The sequence below is a fragment of the Mycena indigotica genome, assembly GCF_014461135.1.
Source record: "Mycena indigotica strain 171206Taipei chromosome Unknown Mind.scaff0005, whole genome shotgun sequence".
In the NCBI taxonomy this organism is placed as follows: domain Eukaryota; kingdom Fungi; phylum Basidiomycota; class Agaricomycetes; order Agaricales; family Mycenaceae; genus Mycena; species Mycena indigotica.
This window is the reverse complement of record NW_023503004.1, coordinates 2,558,258-2,581,010: the sequence shown is the minus strand read 5'-3', so window position 1 is coordinate 2,581,010 and position 22,753 is coordinate 2,558,258. Positions and strand designations below refer to the sequence as shown.

The 22,753-nt window shown below is 50.1% G+C and overlaps 9 protein-coding genes across 9 annotated transcripts; 5 read left to right on the top strand and 4 right to left on the bottom strand.

The window, feature by feature from the left end:
• Positions 1-1,280: 1,280 nt before the first annotated feature.
• On the top strand, positions 1,281-2,223 carry MIND_00589300 (Aldolase-II domain-containing protein; the record flags this gene model as incomplete). Its single annotated transcript, XM_037362651.1, has 3 exons — positions 1,281-1,416; positions 1,464-1,810; positions 1,858-2,223. 3 exons carry the CDS (start codon positions 1,281-1,283, stop codon positions 2,221-2,223), a joined length of 849 nt encoding a protein of 282 aa, XP_037220572.1.
• Positions 2,224-3,354: 1,131 nt separating this feature from the next.
• Positions 3,355-6,840, top strand: MIND_00589200 (Peroxidase; the record flags this gene model as incomplete). The annotated part of the gene is made up of 21 exons (XM_037362650.1): positions 3,355-3,409; positions 3,465-3,589; positions 3,637-3,698; positions 3,743-3,836; positions 3,885-3,982; positions 4,032-4,153; positions 4,206-4,281; positions 4,332-4,376; positions 4,427-4,507; positions 4,556-4,671; positions 4,727-4,899; positions 4,948-4,987; positions 5,040-5,064; positions 5,111-5,119; positions 5,262-5,370; positions 5,421-5,542; positions 5,597-5,627; positions 5,683-5,780; positions 5,835-5,951; positions 5,999-6,429; positions 6,482-6,840. The coding sequence occupies 21 exons, from the start codon at positions 3,355-3,357 to the stop codon at positions 6,838-6,840; spliced, it is 2,388 nt and encodes a 795-aa protein (XP_037220571.1).
• Positions 6,841-6,985: 145 nt separating this feature from the next.
• MIND_00589100 (Methionine vitamin-b12) lies at positions 6,986-8,932 on the top strand (the record flags this gene model as incomplete). Its single annotated transcript, XM_037362649.1, has 16 exons — positions 6,986-7,188; positions 7,237-7,292; positions 7,338-7,357; positions 7,407-7,475; positions 7,528-7,599; positions 7,648-7,747; positions 7,795-7,863; positions 7,910-7,957; positions 8,009-8,148; positions 8,196-8,216; positions 8,271-8,330; positions 8,379-8,480; positions 8,530-8,627; positions 8,679-8,690; positions 8,738-8,789; positions 8,843-8,932. 16 exons carry the CDS (start codon positions 6,986-6,988, stop codon positions 8,930-8,932), a joined length of 1,212 nt encoding a protein of 403 aa, XP_037220570.1.
• A 387-nt stretch (positions 8,933-9,319) lies between these two features.
• Positions 9,320-10,632, bottom strand: MIND_00589000 (uncharacterized protein; the record flags this gene model as incomplete). Its single annotated transcript, XM_037362648.1, has 6 exons — positions 10,268-10,632; positions 10,186-10,215; positions 10,087-10,127; positions 9,853-10,031; positions 9,505-9,806; positions 9,320-9,451 (listed from the first exon to the last, which is right to left on the bottom strand). The coding sequence occupies exons 1-6, from the start codon at positions 10,295-10,297 to the stop codon at positions 9,320-9,322; spliced, it is 714 nt and encodes a 237-aa protein (XP_037220569.1). The 5' UTR covers positions 10,298-10,632.
• A 3,088-nt stretch (positions 10,633-13,720) lies between these two features.
• MIND_00588900 (MFS general substrate transporter) lies at positions 13,721-15,556 on the bottom strand (the record flags this gene model as incomplete). Its single annotated transcript, XM_037362647.1, has 10 exons — positions 13,721-13,894; positions 13,950-14,067; positions 14,120-14,177; positions 14,227-14,516; positions 14,566-15,003; positions 15,058-15,135; positions 15,185-15,233; positions 15,278-15,306; positions 15,351-15,377; positions 15,426-15,556. The coding sequence occupies 10 exons, from the start codon at positions 15,554-15,556 to the stop codon at positions 13,721-13,723; spliced, it is 1,392 nt and encodes a 463-aa protein (XP_037220568.1).
• Positions 15,557-16,935: 1,379 nt separating this feature from the next.
• Positions 16,936-18,705, bottom strand: MIND_00588800 (Glycoside hydrolase family 5 protein; the record flags this gene model as incomplete). Its single annotated transcript, XM_037362646.1, has 10 exons — positions 16,936-17,108; positions 17,160-17,323; positions 17,375-17,548; positions 17,596-17,669; positions 17,716-17,725; positions 17,772-17,869; positions 17,915-18,275; positions 18,327-18,456; positions 18,502-18,570; positions 18,621-18,705. The coding sequence occupies 10 exons, from the start codon at positions 18,703-18,705 to the stop codon at positions 16,936-16,938; spliced, it is 1,338 nt and encodes a 445-aa protein (XP_037220567.1).
• Positions 18,706-19,591: 886 nt separating this feature from the next.
• On the top strand, positions 19,592-19,967 carry MIND_00588700 (NAD(P)-binding protein; the record flags this gene model as incomplete). Its single annotated transcript, XM_037362645.1, has 3 exons — positions 19,592-19,697; positions 19,750-19,772; positions 19,824-19,967. The coding sequence occupies 3 exons, from the start codon at positions 19,592-19,594 to the stop codon at positions 19,965-19,967; spliced, it is 273 nt and encodes a 90-aa protein (XP_037220566.1).
• Positions 19,968-20,075: 108 nt separating this feature from the next.
• MIND_00588600 (NAD-binding protein) lies at positions 20,076-20,932 on the top strand (the record flags this gene model as incomplete). The annotated part of the gene is made up of 5 exons (XM_037362644.1): positions 20,076-20,190; positions 20,245-20,444; positions 20,501-20,632; positions 20,677-20,766; positions 20,819-20,932. The coding sequence occupies 5 exons, from the start codon at positions 20,076-20,078 to the stop codon at positions 20,930-20,932; spliced, it is 651 nt and encodes a 216-aa protein (XP_037220565.1).
• A 198-nt stretch (positions 20,933-21,130) lies between these two features.
• Positions 21,131-22,405, bottom strand: MIND_00588500 (uncharacterized protein; the record flags this gene model as incomplete). The annotated part of the gene is made up of 6 exons (XM_037362643.1): positions 21,131-21,212; positions 21,259-21,537; positions 21,591-21,795; positions 21,846-21,928; positions 21,976-22,094; positions 22,151-22,405. 6 exons carry the CDS (start codon positions 22,403-22,405, stop codon positions 21,131-21,133), a joined length of 1,023 nt encoding a protein of 340 aa, XP_037220564.1.
• Positions 22,406-22,753: the final 348 nt, after the last annotated feature.

Here is a 22,753-nt window from a genome sequence, read left to right as displayed (position 1 = left end):
CCCGCGTTAGCAGCCCCCACCCCCACACACCAGTGCCAGCTGCCAAGACAAACCACACCCACCATGACTCCCCCATCCTGCCTTTCTCCCGTTTCCTTCCCCCCACCACAGCACCTTCCAGACGTCCTAAGGCCGCCCCAGCCCCTCTCCCACCTGTCCCCCCCACTCCAGCCGCTCCGCGCATCCCAGCCCGCCCCAGAAAACCCAAACCGGGCAACGAGATCAACCCCAGCGAATTCCGGCCACCATCCCTTGCCAAGGACAGACTCCGGACCGACATTTAGAAGGATTAGAAATGCACAGTTATATGTTTTTAGGACTTGTTGCCAAAGAATCTGGAATGTTTAAGGGCCTATATCCCAATCGGGAAAGTTTGATGATAAGTACAGTGCTAAACAATGACATGTAAGCATGACATTTACATCTGCTTCTTTCCTTCCCATATGGTATTTCTTGAATGGCCCTGGCATAGAATCCAATGAGCCCAGTGCTGTGTCCTGTACAGACACTGATGACAAACAATTTCCTTTTTGGGAAGTCACATGGCTTAGTCATGCTTACATCAATAGGGTAGGGAGGGCTGGCTCGTCCTTAATTCACTTTTTCGACCCGATGTCTAGGATTTTTTTTGCGAGGTACCCTTGTTGCTAGATCGCGTTCTTCGCATTATAGATAGCTCGGTCCACCATTTCGCATATTGGCTTTTTATTATGCTGTTTGACTCGCTCTTCTATCGGGGGCTTGAGTGGGAATGATTCAGCTCTTTTATTCCAAGCAGGTGGTCGATGAGTGACCAATGTGGCGGTGCACCGCTCAACATTTTAGCTCCTTCGCGAAACTTCCAACATTAGCCAGGCGGGGTATATCGCAACGGCCTTCCGTGAACTACGAGCTTTGTATATGAGATAGTGGGACGGGACACTGAGGTTAGTTTGGTACATTTAGCTTCGCGTTGGCATTACCAGGACATATCGCCTCCTTCCAGAGAAAGCCAGCCTTTCCGGCCCTTTCAAGCTCAACCAACTAAACTTATCGGTGACATCCAATACGAAGGAAGAAAGGCCTCGGCTCATCTTTAATCTCAACTAGTTGGGTACAGAGTCGGCTGACGACTCATGTGCTCGAAGCTACATTGAATCGCCCCAACGCCGTTCGTTCTCCAAGCCCACGCTGCCATGCGATCCACGCTATATCACACCGTCTTCAGCGACTCCCAGGGTCGTTTCTCCTACTCGCTACTACCCTCGTCGAGCGCAGGACCGGTTGGAAAACGCTGAAAAATGATGACCAACAACGACGACATATTTGAGGCCAAGGCTCTTCGAGGGAAACTGCCTGCCCCGCCTACATTTACGACGAAGGTTGAAGAGCGAGAGTACATCAAGTTCCGCCTCGCGCAAGCCTTCAGGATTTTCGGTCAGCACACCCTCTAAACCAAGTATGAAACTGAAATATGCCTCCAGGAAATCACGGTTATGATGAAGGCCTTGCGGGTCATATTACCGTCCGCGACCCGATACGCTCGGACTGCTTCTGGGTCAATCCCTTCGGACTCCATTTCAAGCTGATCCAACCCGAGGACCTTCTCCTTGTCGACCATACTGGCAACATTCTGGAGGAAGAGTCCGGGCAAAAAGATGGGCCTTATCGTATACTGAACACTGCAGCGTTCATGATTCACTCTACCATACATTCTGCTCGGCCGGATGTTATGTGCGCGGCTCACACCCACTCGCTCTATGGCAAAGCGTTTTCGGCACTAGGAATTGAGCTCGATCCTATTACTCAGGATGCCTGTGCATTTTTCGAGGTATGTGCGGGCAGGTTACTAAGGCGGGAATGATTTCATTTTTGAAGGATCATACGGTTTACAATCAATACAACGGCCCAGTCTTCGAAGAACAAGAGGGAGGCGCTATCGCAACTGCTTTGGGAAACAAGAAAGCTGTCATCCTGCAGAACCATGGCCTCCTCGTCGGCACGTCTTCGATTGAGGCCACGGTTCATTTTTATATCGCTCTCGAACGCGCTTGCCAGGTACAGCTTCTTGCCGACTCGGCTGCCGCAAACCAGTGTCCCGGAGGTAAAACAGTCAAGATTCACCCTGACAATGCGAGAGAGACTGGGCGAATTATGGGAGCACAGAGAGCAGGATGGTTCAGCGGATTGATGGAGTTCAGTGTTCTGGAGCGGGAAGAGGGAGTGCGCTACAAGTGCAAATAGCAAGCAAGCCTGGCTCGCAGCTGCTCGCTATTGTGGCTTACTAGTATGGTACTTCTCTGTCGACCTATAGTTTGGCCTATAGCACGTGACCACGTCAACCCATTAGTCATCCGAATGGAACTTGTCTTTTTCTCCCAAGTGTTGCCCAAGTGGTCTTTAACTTCACCCCAGGTCCCCTTTCAGCCCTCGTCGCCTTGAAACCTTCTTGAAGTTCTTCAGCACAACTAGCACGGCTCTCCGCCCGGTACCGAACTCCGTGATAATCACATTCACTGTCATCCAATAGCTTGACCCGGTCCCCGATGAGAGCAAGTGCAAGTTCGTTTCGAAACGCTGCCTCGGTCTGCTCATAGCCTATGTCTCCCGGCGAGCGCTTTTGTCGGACAGGTTGACTCGGATGCGGTACCAAACAACCGAGGTCATGATCAACAAGCTTGGCTTTCGTCCAACCTACGCACGTCCAATGCTCAAAACCATACTTCGGGTCCCGGTTGGTCTTCTCGGAGCCGTTTTTAACTTGAATCAGCGGACCTTTTAAGGTCATGGGGCTCTTCTCGACGTCCGGTGGGAGTGAGTTAAATTTGGATGCAAAACTGCGAGAGCTGATCCATAGCTTGTCTGGAGCAATGTGGAGCGAGTGTTCGCTGAGCACCCACTATTACGCAACCTCACCTTTAAAAACCTCGAATACAGCCTAAATTTAGGTGTGACCGGTCGTAGGTAAGATTTCAGCCTGTCGCATCCGCGTCAACGAGGGATGCTGGGTTGTCTCTTTCCCCCAGGAACCGCATCCGGAGCTGACTTACTAACACCTGAAAGGAATGACTTTCCGGACAACTATTCATAGACTTCCCTGTACTCTCATTCTCACCGCGCTTGGAAATCCAACCAACAACCATTCAAACATGCTCTCTGTCCTCTCACCGACCACCTACGCCAGCGTCATTCCCGGTTGACCCGTTCATAACCCGTTCGTATGGATGTCTGTATTGTCGCAGACTCGGAATGTAAACAACTTCATTGGCCGCAAGAATATTTTCAAGAACGGGACCGACAGAGCTTAAAAGCTAGGGGCTTGGGCGTTGCTCAATAACGAGTCTTACAACTTGTTGCCCTCCACCCGAGCTTAGAATGCAAGCTGTCTTTGCCTCCCTTCTCGCTCTTGCCACCGTGCAATCGGCTCAAGGTGGCTACCATTTTCTCGTTCGCTGGCGCATCGTTTATGTAGCTGCTTTTTACAGCTGCCGTCACGAAGCGCGTAACATGCTCAACCGGCCAGACCACCGCGAACGCTGCGTGCTGCGTGCTGTTCCCAATCATGGACGACCTTCAGACCAACCTGTTCGAGAATGAATGTGGCGAAGACGTTTGCGATTTCACTCCCTCGATCTTTACTTGTTCACCATTTTGCAGGCTCATGAGTCGTTGCGTCTCACCTTCCACGACGCAATTGGATTTTCTCCGACCCTAGGTATGTTGCTCGTGAATATTCAATGAATGATCCTAAACTTACTGCTAGGGTAAACACCACATTATCCGACTGGCCGCGTCAACTCAATTTTTTTCATAGTGGTGGAGGTGCTGATGGCTCTATCAGCGTTTTCGACGAAATCGTAAGATATACGGGACCCTCTGTTAATCGCGATGAACTCCTTTTGTAGGAAACGGCTTTCCCGGCCAACGCCGGCATCGACGACATCATTGATGCCCAGGCGCCGATTCTTGCCAGACACAACACCACAATCTCGCCTGGAGACTTGTTCGTGCTGTCTACCATCTTCTTTGCAAGAAGATTCAACTAGCTCCAGTATCCAATTTGCAGGTGCTGTCGCAGTCAGCAACTGTCCTGGAGCCCCACGTCTGGAATTCCTTTTCGGTCGCCCGCCTCCAAAGGCTGCATCCCCCATTGGTTTGGTCCCAGAGCCCTTTGGTAAGTTTTATGTATCACTTTCGGTGCTAAATGCTAACCACCGGGCAACTAGACCCTCTCGACAAAGTGCTTCCGCGTATGGCAGACGCCGGCTTCTCTCCGGCTGAGCTTGTTGCGTTGATTGCTTCGTGCGTGATTTCCAGATAAGACTACACATTATACTCATCCATCTCAAAAGACACTCCATCGCGGCCTCGGACCTCATTGAACCCGATCACCCTGGGTATCTTGCAGCTTTCTTATTCTTCACGACTGTCTTCTGATATAGCGTAGAACTCCTTTCGATTCGACCCCTGGTATCTTTGATACCCAACTATTCATCGAGACCCAGCTGCGTGGCACGACATTCACCGGGTACGTGGACTAACAATTGCATGATTCTCTTTTCTCATCGGCTTTCAGAACTGGTGGCCATAACGGTGAAGTGATGGGCTCAGTCAAAGGCACTATTCGTCTTGAAACTGACCACCAAATGGCCCGCGACCCTCGCACCAACTGCGCATGGCAGTCATTGGCCAGTAAGTATATAGGCCCCTGGGCTGTTTTCATACGAGTCTCATGTCCAACTTCCAGGCAGTCAAACTCGCATGCAAACCAACTTCCGTGCAGCGATGTCGAAATTGGCGATTCTGGGACAGGACCGGTCCTCGCTCATTGACTGCTCTGATGTCATCCCCATCCCGCCTCCTCTTGTTGGCCACCCCCATCTCCCCGCCGGTGTCAGCCCATCCGCCGTCGAGCAGGCCGTACGTCATGTGATCACCATCGCACTTCTTCCCTAAAATTATATCCAGTGTGCTACCTCGCCATTCCCAGTCTTCACTGCCGACCCTGGTATGTAAAAAATCCCTTGTTAGATTCATATACTCAAGTCAAAGTCAAACAGGCCCAGCCACTAGCGTCGCTCCAGTGTAAGCCGTCTCTATCTTTCTGTGATGCAGTCTCATTTTTCCCCAGTCCACCCCAGTAAATTCTTTTGGTTAGAGAGGAGGTATTTTCTGAGTTCTTGGGTTATATACATCAGTATCCAAATCGAAATTTACAACTGTTTTCTGGATGACTTTCACGTCCCGTGATCTGTCGTTTCGTTGTCGTTTTCGTTCCGCAGCGCTCTCGAGCACAAGGACGTGGCGCTCCGTCAACATGACTTGAGGGATCGCAACTCGATGCGCCAACACGTCGAACTTCTACGTGGCTGCCATTGCCTGCCAATGCCTGTATAAGAAGCCATTTACACCATTCCGCTCAACATTCTAACTATGAGCAGCACACTCCGTCGCTTCCGCGAACTCCTCTTTCCCTTTCTCACTACCGCCGAAAAGTTCAAGTTCCTTCTCGTGGGCCTAGATGCGAGCGGGAAAACATCAACGCTGTACCGTTTGAGGACAGGTGGGTGTCGACCCTTTTGTAGCGACTGGCGAATTGACTTTTTCTGCTCCCTAGGCAAGGTTGTTCAGTCCATCCCTACTATCGGGTTCAGCATCGAAACTGCCGAGGTTCACTTTCGTGCGGATAACGCGCCTCGGCAGGCCACCCTGTTGTGTTGGGATGCTGGTGGTTGTGATAAAATTCGAGCGCTGCCGACCTTTTTGGGTCCATTTGTGACGAACGCAGACGCTCTCCTCTGGTATGCACTTCGATGATATCCAATTCAAGGTCCCACTTACTATCCAGCAACCAGGTGTGTCGACAGCAACGACCGCGAACGCATGGAGGAGAGTGTCGAGCAGTTGCAGAGTAATTTTGAGTTGCTGGCTGAGCTGGAGCCTGCCCGTGGTGCGAATATTCCCGTTCTTATGTTGGTGCCTATCGCCCTCGTAGACGACTCTGCTGATGCTGACGTAGAATCGCCACCAAAAAAGAGCTCCCTAACGCTATGCCACTTCCTGAGCTGGAGCAAATATTCGCGCAGGCCGTTGCCGGTCGAGCCACGCGCTTGGCGAGCACCACGACAACCGAGCCTTTCCGCAAAGGAGAAGCACTCTACGAGGCGTTTGAATGGCTTATTGGCGAGATACGGTCTGTGCAAGCTGGACGGAGCCCAACGGATTTGGAACCCGGCCACCCACCTGCTCTCGAAACTCTTCCCGACCCTCGTGCGCCAGAGCATCTCGATAAACTACTCAATTCCTGGGTCGAGCGAGCGGATGCCGGCGCTGACGAATCCTCGAAACAATTTCTGCAACAGTTTGCGGATGTTAACCTCCCCGCGTGGGACCACTACATGCACATTCAAATTGCTTATGTTGTCCTGTCGGTCCATGGACGGCAGAAAGGTGTGGCTCCCCTCGCGATGTGATGCTGCAGACAGCCTCAATCTCATTCCAGGCAAAAACATGATCTTTGACGGGATCGAGCACTATATAGCGCAAAGCTCCCGGACGAACGGCCGCACGTTCCACTTTACGATGACATACTTTTGGATTCAAATGGTGCATTTCGGCTTGGAAAGAGTTCGCCTATTTCGTCGCAAGAGTCAAGCTGCCGACTCAGACTCCATTGTTACACTCACCGACGACGATCCAATCAAACTTTTCCCCTTCTTCCTCCTGACCAACCCATTTCTGGCGGATGGGCGGCTTTGGGCGGACTATTACTCGACGGATGTTTTGATGAGTGCGGAAGCCAGGAAGTCATTTGTGGTACCGGACAAGCAGCCTTTACCGGACGTTGTGCGCATCGAATAATCTAACAGGCCATTTTAATCCATCCATTCCATTGTGCATCACATCGTGTGCACCCGCTCTCAACTGGTCATAACCATTCGGCTCTAGTCTCCGCCACCATTAGTTATAAACTGGCTGGCCGTGCCTTTCCCTTGGTATCAGTGCCATGAAGTCTTCTCCTTCATCCCATGTAGACCATCTTGGATCTCTCATTCGACCCAAATTGCTCTTCGACCAGCGTGTTTTGTTGGAGCAAGGAAAATGCTCCAGAGGCGACCTGACGCCAATTGAGGATGCTGCTGTTGCTCATGTTGTTCGGCTTCAGCGCTCTTTGGGTCTGGCAACGATTACCGATGGCGAAATGCGGCGGTGAGTATAAAATATTTCTTTATCCGCTGGATTTCTTACTCTTGCTAGGGAGATTTTCTACGAGGGCGTCTTCGACAAGTTGGATGGTGTTACTTGTCGTTTACGTGCGTGATATCGCTCTTTTTATCCTCTCTTGACCTCAGTTCCAGGCCCAATGTCAGAGTTCATGGTACGCCACCATGATTTCTTCAACTCCGTCTATATACTATTCGTCACAGAACTACTGGCCACATATCCAGGCATTCAGTGCCATGGGACTTACAGAACTCACATCATGTTTTTGCTCTGTTGGTCTATTCGGTCGTCAGCATCATTATCATTGTCTCATTATTTGTTTAGGGCAAGATTAGACGGAACAAGCCCATCATGACTGAGGAGTTCGAAACACTGAAGAGACTGGTGCCGCGCAAGGTCTTTGTTCCTCCATTTTTTATGACAACGGCTGAACGCACGCAACAGGAAGTTGGACGTTTGAAGATTACGATGTGCCCCCCGACGTGGTTTCATACGCTCCATGGAACACATCTTACCTACGATAAATCTGTCTACGACTCTGATGGTAGGTGTGCGCAACGTTGCTAGCTATATGGCTCTGATCGCTCTCAGAGGAGTATTTCGCGGATGTTGGCACAGTTTATCGTGCAGAGTTCAAAGCCCTATATGCATTGGGATGTCGTGAGTTGCGGTCTCAATTAGTCGACTCAATCACCCATTCTATCAGGTAACATCCAACTGGATGAACCCACCTTCACCTCTTTCTGTAACGATGGTAAATTTCCTTTGGCTCTATGTGCTTGTTATGTCTCACGCGTCCAAACAGAAGTCCTGAGGAACATACAGACAGCAGGAATCAACCCTGACTCCTTACTGGACTTGTACATCCATGCGATAAATCTTTGCACTAGAGATCGACCACGTGATCTCAACGTCGCTATTCACTTATGTCGTGGAAATTTCGCCGTATGCGTTTTTAAATCATTGTCTTCTTCTTCTCATATCGCTACCAGGGAGGACTGCCTTTTACCTCCGTATGCCTGCTGGGATCACCATCATTCTTCTTTCGGAATTTGATAATTGGGCAGGGAAGCTATGAGAACATCGCGAAGAAGCTCTTCTTGAATCTGGACGTGGACACGTTCTATGTGAGCCTCGCATACCTTGCTACTCACTTTTTTTATTGGAGTTACTAGCTAGAGTACGACGACGAACGCTCTGGAAGTTTTCTGCCTCTGCGCTTTGTCCCACCGACCAAGAAAGTCGTGCTGGGGATTGTAACGACTAAACATGCCGAGGTACTTGCAGCATTACCATCAGGGCCTGTTACCTGAGCCATTGCACCAGCTTGAGAACCCCGACTTTCTCAAGGCACGCATTGTCGAAGCTGTTCAAATCCTAGTGAACGGAGCGCCTCCCCGCGCGCCCGAGGTTGCTCTCGCTCAGTGAGCTTTTAGCACTGATCATCTCTGTGTGTGGCTGACAAAGTGTTGCAGGCTCTCGATCAGGTCAGTTCGTCAGCTCACTGAAAAAACAATCCGACCTCATTCCGCAGCCCTCAATGTGGGTTTGCTTCTTCGTGGAAAGGCAATCCTGTTACGGAGCAAGTGAGTGTGCTCGCGCGATTTTTGGCTCGTACATATGCTGAAGCCTCGGGCAGGATGTTAGAGCCAAGATTGGACTGCTTCATCAGGTGGCTCTTGATGTCTGGGGGGCCTCGGAGCAAGTAGCTCAAATGGCACGACTTTGATCGTGATTGCTAATCATTGGAACGCAATGAAGGTGGATGAGTTCCTAAGCACTTGTCAGTCAGTCGAGGAAGAACTATTCCATAGAGTATGATATACCAACCAGACTGAGACCAAAAGATGTCAAATTTAAGCGTGCAGCCTGCATAAACGCCACATCGAGAGTGTCTTTGTTGCACCAAGAGTGTATAGCTGCGCATGGACTACGAGATTGGCCGTCGATACTCATGATTGGGCTACGCAAGGGGGGAAGTGTCCGGCTCATGCAAAAGCGACAGTTTGGTTTTTTTAGCCTGTTTTCGGAGGGGGGAGGGGCTTGATCATGACCGAGTGACGAGGTTTAATTTTACAAAAATATTGCCGGCTACACAGTTGTTACTCCTACATCATCAGAATTTTCCCCAGTCGTATGGTCGCTGAGATATGTCGTCTTCTGCACGACTTTTTTTCTCTCGGAAGAAAATTTTCGGAGTTGTCCCAGGTGCGAAGTGCAGATTCAAGTCTGCGTTATACATCGCTATCTGCACTGCGCGTCAGCTCTCGACGCCGCCTTGAAGGAGCGAAACTACTATACCCGGCCAATTAGGCATGGTCCTGTCCACGGGTCCTTATCTGAATCATGCAACACCGACGTGGACTGGATAGCTCCACGCTGATATTGCTTTCCGTCGAAGTCAAGGATGTCAGAAGTTGGGTCGATGTGATCAAATAACCACAATTTATCCTCTTTGAAATGGAAATCCACGTTGAGCGTTTGCTTTGGCTCTTTGTTCGCAAGCGAGATGAGGTGATAGCCCTTGTCGTCAAGTCTGGTGTCTGGGAAATGGCTGTAATATGCGACTACAATCGACTCGTCCAGGTAGATCGATGCCGCGCCTATACCACTACAGTCAGTGATGAAATTTACATCGCAAGTACGAACCTGTGTCAAATAGAACTTTGCCGGTCTTGATAGGATATTTGGTGTCGTTCATCGTCAGGTAAGGACAATCAACCGTCCATTCAGACTGACTACTGGAAATCTCACCAGCAGTCTTCCAATGATATTTTAGACGCTTGTCGCTTGGGAGGTCAGGTGGGCGACCACCTAGAGTTAATCTTCTGCAAGCATGCCAGTGTAAGTTGTTTGACCGAAGCTTGACCAAATATCAACTACCCTTCAGTGGGGCTGAGTACAATTGTCATTTCTGGGCTTGTCTGGTCGTTGACGTAGTCAATACAATCAAGTCAATGCAACTGCGAACCGGAGACTCACATAGCGCCGTGAGGTCTGCCAGAGGAATGACTAGAACCATACTTCAGACCCAAAACTCGTCGCCCAATGCGGGTCAACATACCGGCATGTGTTTTGTAGTAGCTCCTTCCATTCTAAACACTTCAATTTCTGATTTTGCCACGTTTCAGATAGATATGGATACCTTGGAGCCAGGCCAATGATCCCAGATGTCGGTAGATAATCGTGATTGTCTACAGAATGCGCAATCCCAAGTTCAACGGTGAGTGACTGGTCACGACTTTCGCCACGCGGGAGCGGCGCACTGCTTGAAAGCTTGAGTTTCAGGTCTGCTCGGCGAAGGGTAAACTCTTCATAAGCGGTGGGTAAGTAGACAAAAACTTTCTCCCGGATATCAAACATACTGGCGAGAGTCTTATCGGCATAACACGCCGTGTATTCCTGGAGTGGCAGTGCGGGGCGATCATATTCGGGCCGGTACACAGGGATATATGGTCCAATGCTTCCGCGATGACCCGCAGCTTTGACCTGGTGACCGAAAACCCACCTACAGGATGCTGTGTTAGTAAGAAGAAAAAAGAGATTACTAGAGCGAAGAAGTCTCACATTGCAGAAGAGCCTGAAACACAATAACATTCAGTAGGTCTCTTGCTGCACAAGACTGATTACTTGCCCAAGTCCATTTCAACTGGAAACCGCAGAGGCATCGGGTTGGGTTCGGCAGGATCGGAAACATGCTTTGGCATAGTGAGGATATCAACTTATAGAGCAAAGTGAGGTGTACCAAGTAGGCGATCACTTGGCCAACTAACGCAGACTTCAGAGCGATAAGAGTACGGGCTACAGGCAAAACTCACAACGTGGCCCAGAGGCCGTTCCAACCGCTGTTTGGAAAAACTGATGCTGGAATTGCGATGCAGGATCTGCTGCGAGCGGGGGAGCATGGCGGGCATGAACAGGAATTGAACGACTTTCTGGTGTCGAATTATATTCGCGCAGATGCTCGAAGCTGATTGGTGGGGTTGTGGAGAAATTGTCGGTGAATAGTGGTGGACAGTTGAACTTGAAGAGGGTGGAGAGGAAGGTGCCTTCAAGTTTGTCGGAGGGATGACTTTACTATTACCCGACCCAAAGTCTTGACGTCGCATTAATCGAGTAGCAAGTGCCTAATGAAGGAGTGACGGAGGGATGCAAGTCAGAAAGGGCACATACAACTGGATCGTCATCGGCATGGATAATTTCAAGATCCAGTTCAAGGATGTCTTGCGTTGGGTTCATTGAAAGGTCCAAAGAGCTGTCGGATTGAGTCGCCAACGCTTTAACTTATAGGTGTGTCTGGTGTGATTCGTAGTCGTGGATCGATGGCCTTTGGTTGGCCCCCACCTTTTACTTACCTCCACGGTGCAGCTTCTCAGATGCCCGTGGCAGTATGGCAAATATACACGCTACGTCCGGAGATATGAGATAGTAGATACCATGAATAGTCCATGACGAAGTCAGTTGTCACGTGCACCGACGGCCTCAATCAACAACCACGATGGGAAACGCTTTCAGTGCAATCATTAGAGAGCTCAACCGCGTACTGTACCGTGGACTACTCGGAATAGAAGCAAGGTCCAAGCCAACTCTTCTGACTGTCCCTGCTGAACTTTTGGATTTAATTCTCCATTTCATCGTTACCTCTGAACCGCTAGAGCCGTTCAGCCATGAAAGGCGCAGCAACGCGGCTTTGATACCATTGTCTCTAACCTGCCGCAAAATGAGGGCTAGCTGCTGTACTTGGATATTCCGTGAGATTTACACGTGGCGACGGGAGGAGGATGTCTGGCCCGAAACACTGTGGAATTTCCCCAGGTGCGTTTTCCCCCTCACTCCATAGTGCTGCAACTGACAATCCAATACTCAGGACAGTGCATATCAGGGATCACTCAATCCGTCATCCAGCTGAAATCACCCTCACAGCTAACTTATTCCGGTCCTTACTACATATGTCGAGACTGAACCGGGTCACTCTGCGGCTCAAGGGCACCATACCTCACAAACTCTTCACCGCACTCTCGATGGTACCGACGCTCAGCACTCTAGAAATTTACCAGACACGACTAGATGTTCTGCCGTCGACAAATCTAAGCTTTCCTGCGCTCACCACACTTACTATTCGAATATCAGGCTTCGACGGGACTCATCGACCTCCAGATATCGACACATCGAAAGAAAATTTCCATGTCTCCTTGCTCTTGACGCGGATTTCCAGCCGCCTGAAAAGCCTCGCCATTTCTGGTGATTTGCTCGAGCCCAAGGAATTCCTGCGCATCGCCTGGCCCAATCTTCTCCAATTCACTCTCGCTGACCACCCGACCATCCCATTTACCCCCATTACGCAACTCGTTACTCATATGCCCATGCTCAGGTCACTATCTGCCCTTCATACGACCGATTTCACAAAGAAGCCCCGGCCACCATTCACATTTGGCCTCGATAGTGGCCCGTTTCTAACGGAAACGTGCCCTCATCTCACCTCTGTCTCCCTTTCCAACTTCGGCATCTCCGATCCTATTTTCCTCCAACTACCTGACTCACTCGACGAACTTCATCTTCTGGCTTTGCGAGACTCCTATGGAGATGAGCAAGAGCTACCCGACAGAACAGATCCAATCACCACTCCGCTTAATATTGATGATGCGATTGCACTTGTGGACATACTTCCCCAGTTCGGTCGGCTGCAGAAACTCAGTATAATCTTGAACTACATCCTAATGCAGCCAGAATTTGTCGTCGCTGTTGCGTCCAAATTCCGTCATCTCACCTCTCTCCATCTGATTCAAACGATGGAACGTGCTGTTTATCAGATTCCGCTCATAGATGGTCGCGACGCAAGTCGTCTTCCTAGTGTCCCGCGATGTTGACTGACTATCTCTCCAGCCGGAAACGATAGACGCCTTACGACTTTTCCTGTCGCTCGACGAGCTCAAAATCACGCTTGACGACCTGAATAACCCATGCCGTGGTGTTCCGAACCAGGCCGCATACCAATTGTTTCGTTGCTTACCCAAGCTCCAGACGGTCGGCATCGTTTGGAAGGTGTCGGACCACGAGGAGGCAGATTTTTGGAACTATTGGGACCGCAGTATGCTACTAGATCCCGAGCCAGAGCCTTTACCGGAGTACTTTGAATACATCAAAAGACGTCGGTGACTTGCCGTCAAATTATCTGCCTAGTACTAGTTCCTGAGTCGCTGAATAGTGACAACATGGTTCTTGAATAATACTCTTATTGATGCCAATGTCAACTTGCACTTTGTGCGCTTTACCTCTGACAGATACGACTCGATTTCACTTCGGGTTTTCAGGCAGTATATCGACCTCCACATAGGAAGTACTACATAGTCACCACTCTCACATTTTCAATCGCCAAGAAACCTCGACTACCTCCAGTAATTCACTCAAGTTCGTCATGGTCGGCAGGCATGCCATGAGATAACTACTGGCTACTTCAATACAACAGTGGAAATACAAACATTGGCTTCGGGTCAGTCTATATTGTCTAAATTCCTGTTCACACATCCTCGCACCGGTCCATATCCTCGTGATCATCGACTACTGCCAACTCGATGTTGACCACCATGACCTCTTTGCCTGTGATCTTCGTGTTGGCCCTAGCGTGAGCTTTCTTGGGCGACGGGAGAGTTAGCATAACCACGAATAGCGCGAAACCCGCCATTGCCATGAGCTAGTTGCAGGTCAGTCCGATTGAAGGAGTGTTTCAGTTAACACAGAGTGCTTACGCCGCTGAAAAGCGCAGGTCGCCACCAGATGAACTGTTCAGTGAGCAGTACACCATCGATGGGGGGGCCAACAAGGATCCCAATGCCGCTGATTGCAACAGAAATGCCCAGACGGGCACTGTGTAAGGCTTGAGCATGCATGACCGACATCAGGGTAGACGACAACTCACCCAAGCTCGGACATGTCCTCCGTTAGCACCGCGAGCAACGGGCTCATACAAGTGACGACTATGACTGGTTATACTTCAATAGAATTGAACACAAGAAGGAGACATACTGCATCCCGCAAAAAAGCCATATAAAATACCAATAACGATGACGCTTGCTTCGTCTTGAAGGGCGATCATGCAGAGGATGAGAACGGCCCCACAGGCAGCGAACACGGTAATCATTCGCTGTACCGCAAACCGATGGGCCACGAAGCCGGGAGCGAGACGGCCGACAAATGAGGACGTGTTCATGATGACCAGCGAATAGAACGCAAATGTAGGATCGAGTCCATGCTGGATGGCGTCTAGCTGGAGGTAGAAGAGTGGATAGTAGAAGCCGATGGTATAGATTGCAAGGCTACGAAATATGTTAGAATACAGAAAAAATGGTCGAAGAGACAACCTACCCTAGCGTCGCAGCGAGATAAGGGCCATCTTTCACTATTTTCAGCAATAGACTCCGAACGTTAATCGAGGTCTTCGGCGGCGGTAGTCGTGTTCGCACGAGACAGCAAGCAATGGTCAAAAGCCCAGAGACTAACCCTGCACTCGCCCGAACAGTATTGCCAAAACCAAGACGAGGAAGGAGATTATTCAGCATGATCGGATGAACAACGGCGCCAAGGGAAGAGCCAGATGCAATGATTGTCATGGCCAGAGCGCGTCGTTTGGGTGAAAAATGTTGAGAGACAACGGCGATGCAAGGGATATAAGTCATTCCTGCGCCAACACCGTTGGCGATGCCTTGCGCGAGCAAAATTTGGTAGAGTTGATTCGGCTGGGCAAGGGAGAGCATAAAGAGCGATAGGGCTACGAGAAACGAGCCGACGTATATCAAAGGATAGCTGCAGGAAAGTTAGGAATTGTCCGAGTTGACCAGCACAGTCCATTCAACGCACAAGTGACCTCGGTCATGGAGTCTTCCGGTAATGAAACCACCCGCAAGTATGATGAAGATATTTACACTGCCAATCCAGCTGGTGAACCCGTAAACATCAGTCGACATCGATGGAAGCTCAGACATACGAAATCGCGGAGGGTGATGAGTGTGAGAGGTAGTCGCGAACATAAAAGTCTTGGCAAATGAGTGGGAGAAGTACAAAGAATCGAGCGAAGTACCTTGGTAGACGCCAAATGAGCTGCTATATCTAAAAAGGCGTCAGTGCTAAACAAAAAGGTTTGCAGATCTTACCCAAAGCCACAGAACATGATCAAAAACCTGGAAATGTGTGAATACCAGCAAGCGCTATGCAGAAAAAAAGCATACGAGCCAAAGACGGTGCCCCATGCCTGAAAGCCACCGTCTGGAAAGGCAGGCGGGGGAGGAATCGCGAAGACATCCATCGCAGGACGCTTCTCAGCATTGCTCTTTTCATATGCATAGCTCGTTTTCGACATCGTGGGTAGGGGCTATTTGGGGCAACGACTTGACGAGTGAAAAAAAAACAGTTGAATGCACATCGAGAGTTGCCATCCGTCTTATGTAGTAGCGCGTCAGGAATCCGCGAAGCTTTGACTTGCTAGTCCGAGAAACCCCGAGGCGCATCGATTATGCGTTGTGGTGCTTTAGCCTTTGGACGGGTACTGGGAGAACGGAGAAAAGCTGTCAAGACAGCACGTGCTCCGAGGGAAACCCACCTTGAATTCACTCCTCGACATTTCTGATACACACGGCCGCTGGCATTTGCTTGTCCGTTCCCATGCGTATCCTCGGTGCTTATTTATTTTTCAGCAATCGAGATGCACTGGCGTTTATCTAAGCGTGGTCGGCAACTAGCTCAACCTCGCGCTTTCGTCAATTTTACTCATCGTCTCGACCTTCCATTCTCGTGCGGGTAGCGCCGCGTTAGCCCTCATTTCGCGAATAGAGCGCCCTGTTTTCCCTGAAGAAGTGAAAATGGACCTTTCTGGTAGCTATCATCTGCGTGATTCTTGCTCTTTTGCGAATAAGAATTCCCCAGAGGGTTTCTCAATTGATTGCCAACTTTTGTTGGAAGTCGGAGGAAGGGTCATCGACAGCTGCAGCCAAAGCATGCATAGCAACGTCCAAGTAGGTTAGCTCGTTCCTCAACACCACAGCAACGCTGGTGGACCCGAAAAAATCCGACCCAGCCGGTAAACGTCATCAGGGCGGCTCATTTGTGCCGCTTCCTCTTCTTAATCTAAGAATCCCGCTGCTCAGAACTGTGGAGACGACTCGAAGCAGGACAACCAAGAGGTGACTGATCGGGAGATCGGGCTGCCTGGATCTGCCTCGTGGGCGACCCCCCCCCCAGAAAAGGAAGTAGCTCCGGTGGCTGTTACGTCTGCATACACCGTTAGCGTTGTACTCTCTTGCCTACCCAACACATACTCAATGCTCTTGGGTGTTGTCCTCTTTCTCTACACCTATTGTTAGTAACAAACCACATACTGTACACATTAAATAAAACATGGTCTTTGAATTGACACTTGTGTTCTCCGCACAACAAGCAAAATTTGAACCCTCAGCGCAGGAAAATTGTACAAACAACTTGAATTCCAATGCCTATCATGAAGTTGGGCAGTATCCTGTACAATATGTATGGACTCCAGGCTCCTTGTTGCTCCTCTGAGTTTCGACAGCTAGCCCCGGCGAATGGGGAAGCTGTCAAAAAGTGCGTGAGACCTAGGCTGCTCGATCGCTCGATCAGTCACCTCTTGAGGACAACCATGAGGTGTGTTGCAACGACCAACTCATCGCTTCCGGAAACAACAAATACAGTACTACTTACTTACAAATAGAGATACGTTTTTAATTAAGCTTGTTCAAACGAAGCTATTGAGCGTTTCTGCGCGCCAGCCTTGGGAGCGATGCATTGTGCGACAAGTGAAGTGTCCGTCCAAGTGCCTCCATTGTTGGTGGGGACTTCTGAGAGTACGTAGCTTGGGTCGAAATTGCCTGCCGCCCAACCAACGTAGCCAAGGAATACTATATTGATTAGGTTGATATGAGTAGGAAGAAGGAACTAGTCGTGCGCACCATCACTGTTCTGGGCCTGGTATGCAATTTGCTGGCACAAGAACTGGGCACAGGACGCAGTATTCCCACCACCAGTCTCAGTGTTGAATGCTTGGCGTTTGTTTTGGCGGAGCCATGTCGCCAGTGGGGACCATGCGTTGTCGATGTTGTTCATCACGCATTCGCTATGTCATTTTGAGAAAAACAGAACTGAACGGATTTGCAGAGGGACGAACGGATGTGTGCCCGAGTTATCTGAATCAAGGTACTTGTGAACATCGAAGATGAGATTGCTTGTCGTTCCATCTGGGTTGACAACTTTGGCAAGAGCAGCAGCGCTACCGTTGCTCACGAAAGTCTCCGCGCTCGTCCAGTTATTTCCGGGAAGAAGAATGAGCTGGGTCGTTGCGCTGACCAATCATTCAGCTAGATATTTCGACAACAAAATGGCACTCACCCAGCATTTCTGATGGCAGTTACTGCAGCCTGAACAGAGGCGGCCCATGCAACAATGTCGGGAACGTCATGTGGCTAGGATTCGTCAGTTTGTGCTTGGTGCCTGAATGTGCAAATAAACCTCGTTCATACTATAGGATGTAAGAGTTGTGTCATGAAGAAAGAGGACAGACGCACACTCCGAACATGATTCTGGGGTTGCTCTTGTACTTGGTTGCGATTGTACTCCACGTGTCCGCAAACTGGGCATTGGTTGGACCACCTTGTCCAATGATCTATGCACATCACTAATTTGGCAACGACTACCACAGACCACACACCTTTCCGTTCCACCTCGCGTAGTTGTGGATGTCAATGATGCAATACGTCGTCGAGGCAGTATTCAAGCAAGCTTGAACCAAGGCGTCGTATTTGGTAAGGTTATCTTGAGAAACGGGGCCGATGACATCGTTGGTGAGGAATTGCCATCCAACAGGCAGCCGGAAAACGTTGAATCCCCCATCTTTCACGAAATGGTTCATTTGACCCTGCCCGTCGTGTCCTGGTACCAGATTAGATGCAGTTGGATGGACAAACAAGGAAAACGCGCCATAGAATTGGGTGAGTGGTGGCCAGGCAGCGCTGGCAGTGCAGCTTCCGTCCGTGTTGCAACCAAAGTCGAAGCCTGAGATGTTAACGCCGCTTTAGGAATGGTCAGCTGATAGTCAACCAAAGATATTAGACTCGACCAACACAAAACGAAGTTTCCCGGAGCCTGCGGGAGCGGTGCTCGACGAGCCCGGTGCTGAGGCGGTTGTGGTGGTCGCGACGGTAGAGCTTGCTAAGGTGGTTGTCGCAGTACCCGGAACGCATTGCGAGTAGTCTGGAAGAGTCAAACAATACGATGAATGGCCAAGAGAGGTCATACAAGAGTTGAGAGCGGTGCAAACTGCCCCGGACACGCAAGTGGTTGGACCTGTCCATCCTTGACCACCACCTGAATCCTCCAGTCAGTCGCAAAGCATCCAGTGACGCGTTGAAACACACATTGCTCCCAAGTATTGGACTGCGCCTGTGCAGATGATAGCAGGATCGCTAATGTTGCTAATGCGAACACAGAGGAGCGGGCCATTTGATATGCTGAACACCATGAGTTCACACTCTTCTTGTTTTTATGGGCCGTTGGAAACGAGAAGCCGAGGTGATTCCGCAATGGTTACAAGTCGTGGGCGGTCATGATTGATCCCGACGGATGAAGTTCGTTACATCGTCGGTTGCAACGCCATCGGATGGCCAGCCGGCCGCGACACACAGGAAGGTTGAGCGTAAGTTGGGTGCCGTGTGAAAATAGCGTGATGGCATCTAACAATGTTTTCCTCAGCACGTTTAAGTACTTTCAAGAGAAAAATCGAAGGACGGATGCACCGGTGAAAATTAACGTCAGTATCAGTGTCTCCATATGATTTTGCGTCGGAGACTGAACATCGCACCAATAACAGTGGCCCATCTCGAGCTTGTTGTCGCATCGAACTCCAGATAAAACAACATCAGGTTCTTCTTAATCCTCCAGACTCCACTCCGAGTTTGCTATCTTATCCCGAAGCCATTTCTCCGGGACCGTTACCGAACTGCCCTTCGTACTAGCAATGTGCTGGCAACGGGCAACTTGCAAAACTAAGTATCACTGCTTCGATTCTTGGTTACATCCATGAAGCGCCAGAAAATCAACAATGAGGCTTGAAACCAAAGTCGTAAGCGCAACGTTACTCGTTGGTGTGGTTGAGTAGAGTAGAGAGGCGAAATCAAGATTAGATAGGAATGTGATAACGGACTATCAGATAAGGAGTGCGCATCAATATACGATCAAGCGCATCAATATGACCTTTCTTTGCTGACCATCACTCCGCCCGCCGCAATCCATTTCGCCTGCCGACGTCTGACTCTATTCAAAACCACAATCATGGGACATGACATATACTAATAAAAGCCAGGACCCAGATGCTCTCCAAGAATCGAAAATGGGGTTGTTCTGGAGTCAATATTTCCCTCCCAAAGCCACATTCGGCGTGGACGACATTCCTGACCTGACGGGTCAGGTTATTCTTGTTACTGGTGGAAACTCGGGTGATTGATGCCACATATTGTCGAGTGCTTCGTCTTTCTAACGCTTTATAAGGCATCGGGTTTGAGACCGTCAAGGTTTGGTCCATTTGCCACCAAGTGCATAAGCTCAAATAGTTATACGTTCAGGCTCTTCTCGCGCATAACGCCAAAGTCTACCTAGCAGCCAGGAGCAAATCGAAAGCAACCGAGGCTATCAACGCGTTAGAAGCTGCAACGGGAAACGCGCTGAGTTTCGGCAGATTTGGGTTCTGTGAAAGAGGCGGCGGATGAATTCAATAAGAAAGAACGGAATCTGAATGTTCTGTTCAATAATGGGTGAGACTCGACTTCTTCATACACATACTCAATGCTAACTTGAACACTGTTGCCAGCGGCGTCATGGTGCGGTTATCATCTCGTTTTCTTGTCATCCTGACGCGAAGCGTTCAGACACCTCCCATCGAAGAGCTCACCATGCAAGGTTATGACTTACAATTTGGCACCAACGTACTCGGTGAGCTCCGCCCCCGCGAGAGCAGATTCGTTGGCTGACATCTGAATCCAACAGGTCATTTTTACCTCACTACGCTTCTCCTTCCGACCCTCATCGCGACTGCGAAACAAGAAGAGAAGCCTGCTCGGATTATTCACACTGCTTCCGTCGCAGCGCATCACTGGGGCGAGCCCAACATCCGCTACGACACTGTCACGCCTGGGGTAGCGCGCAACAAACTTGGGAAACTGAAGCTTTACTGGCAGAGCAAATTCGTGCGATCTATCAGCTTCCCTATGTTCCTGTTCTCGAATCTCAAGCTCCCGAGTAGGCAAATGCCGTGTTTAGCAACGAATTGCACCGCCGCTATGAGAGCGAAAACATCATCTCCGTGTCAGTCAACCCTGGGAACCTCAGGACACAGTTAGCGAGATCAGTGCCTTCCGTTCCGAGAATGCTTGCAGTCGGTGATCTTTACTTGTGATTGGTCTTTTTTCAACGCTTTAGAACATTTTCTTGTTGTATCCTCAAGCGAATGGCGCCCTCACTCAGCTGTGGGCTGGCACAACCGATGAAGGGTTAAAGCTCAGTGGGAAGGTAAGTTAGCTGCGACCTTCACCATCAACCTGTTTACAGCTCGAGCTTTTAGTTTTTGTTTCCATGGGCTCGACTTGGTGTCTCTCCGACTGAGGAATCTGGGTCGGGTGCCCAATTATGGGCTTGGTGCGAAGAGGCGGTGACAAAGTTCAATGATAACAGCTAATTCGGATAGCCTCCAAGTTTCTCCAGACTGTCATATGTAGCCAACATAAAGTAACATTTGGTTAGTCCTTCCTCCGCTCAGTCTATAGGTATAAAGTAGTCAAATGGTAGGTAATCGTAGTCGGGGGTGTTTTGATGGAGGGCATGAGTAAATGTACAGTGTGATAAGACATGCTTGGCTTGGCTTGAGAGTGTGAAATTATAGGGACAGAGCACCAAGGAAGAGAATTATTATTCCAGCAATAGCACTCGTTATCCTCGGCGGGACCACACTGACGGTCCTATGGGAACAATGAACTGGTGCTCGAAAGGAAGGCGATAACTCACTTGCATGTCCCACTCTTGCCCTTCGTCGCATTTGCGGGTATCGTTGTTATCGTGACTTCCACCACCGCGACCAGCCCATCCACTGCGTTCAACCCCTTGACAGGCACAGTGTTGTTATGGTTGACCCCGATGCTCGAGTTGGCCAGCAGACCCGAGACGTAGCTGATAGACGAGGAGTAGACATAGCCCGCGGAGGACGTTGTCCCAGTAAAGGTACTCGTGTTGGTGAGGTTGTACGTGTCAATGGGGGAGTGTGTTATATTTCCAATGAGCCAGTCACTAGAAGACAAGAAAATGTCAGCGAAAGGAGTGAAACGGGGAAAAACACGGACCGGCCAAGGTTATATCCATCAGGGATGATATCGTGTTGCTGGGCAATGGGCATCTCGTACGATGTTGCGAGGAATATCGCGCTGCTGTTGGCGTTAGGTCCATTTTGGTACCAGTACCGAAAATGGTTGCCACCCTTGATCGTTTCGGTACACGTCCCCAAGGCTGGATCACCATAGTTCCATCTTAGTACAGCAGTTTCATTTTCTGGCAAATGAGCTAGTTAGCACCAACAACAAGGGTAATATGGTGCGTACTGTAGCCATCCCCGTCACCCAGGTCAGCCGTCTGCGAGTCGCCCTGGTGTTGACCGAGACATTCGCCGGAGAAGCCAATGCCTCTGCAGAGCCGTCAGAAATGCTGGTCTTCTGTGGATTGCCAACCCACAGCATGTAGTTAAGGAAACCTCCATCTTGCTCTTGGTTCGCGAGGACCGCAGGGGTGGAGGGGCTCGTAATGATGATATTCAGTGGTTCGCCGGAGGGAGGGAAAGTGTTGGGGGCTTTCTAGTGGAGGCAGTCAAATCAATATGAGTATACACGGGGTAAGATTGTCAACACACAGTGAGGAAAGACCCTCCTGCATCGAGCGGGTTGAAGTAGCCCGCCGGCAGCTCTGTTGCGCGTTTCTGGCCCCGCGACCACGGCCATGACCACGATAACGGTAGAAACGACCGTTTGGAGACACGCAAGCCAGTATGTGCGGAGTCCTTTCGTGTCGCCGTTGTCTCTGGTAGGCTAGATTGGATGGACAACGCGGGAAGGCAGAGTAGCAGGAAAAAGAGTGAGAGGGGTCGAGAAGGTGGTGTTGCGGGCATGTCGTGAGAGTGTATAGGAGATCAGTCGCTACTAGATCCCCGTGGTGAAATGGGATAGTATGCGGACGGGCAGGGAGTGTGGACTTGCGCCCAAGTCGTGAACGTTTGGAGCGAGTGGAGGGGGGGAGAAATGACAGTGGTCACGCAGGTCACAATGGCGAGGCGAAGCTTTTGAGGCACTTGCAGGCACGGAGACGCCCTTGTTCTCTCGATGACAATTGGGCAGTGCAAACCAACATTGGCCGCGCGATTCATTTTTATCCAGCAGTGACCAGCACACACCCGAACTAAAAAAGTAATTCAATTCGGGATTCGCGCCGGGGCGGCTAACACTATTTCTATGTCGCT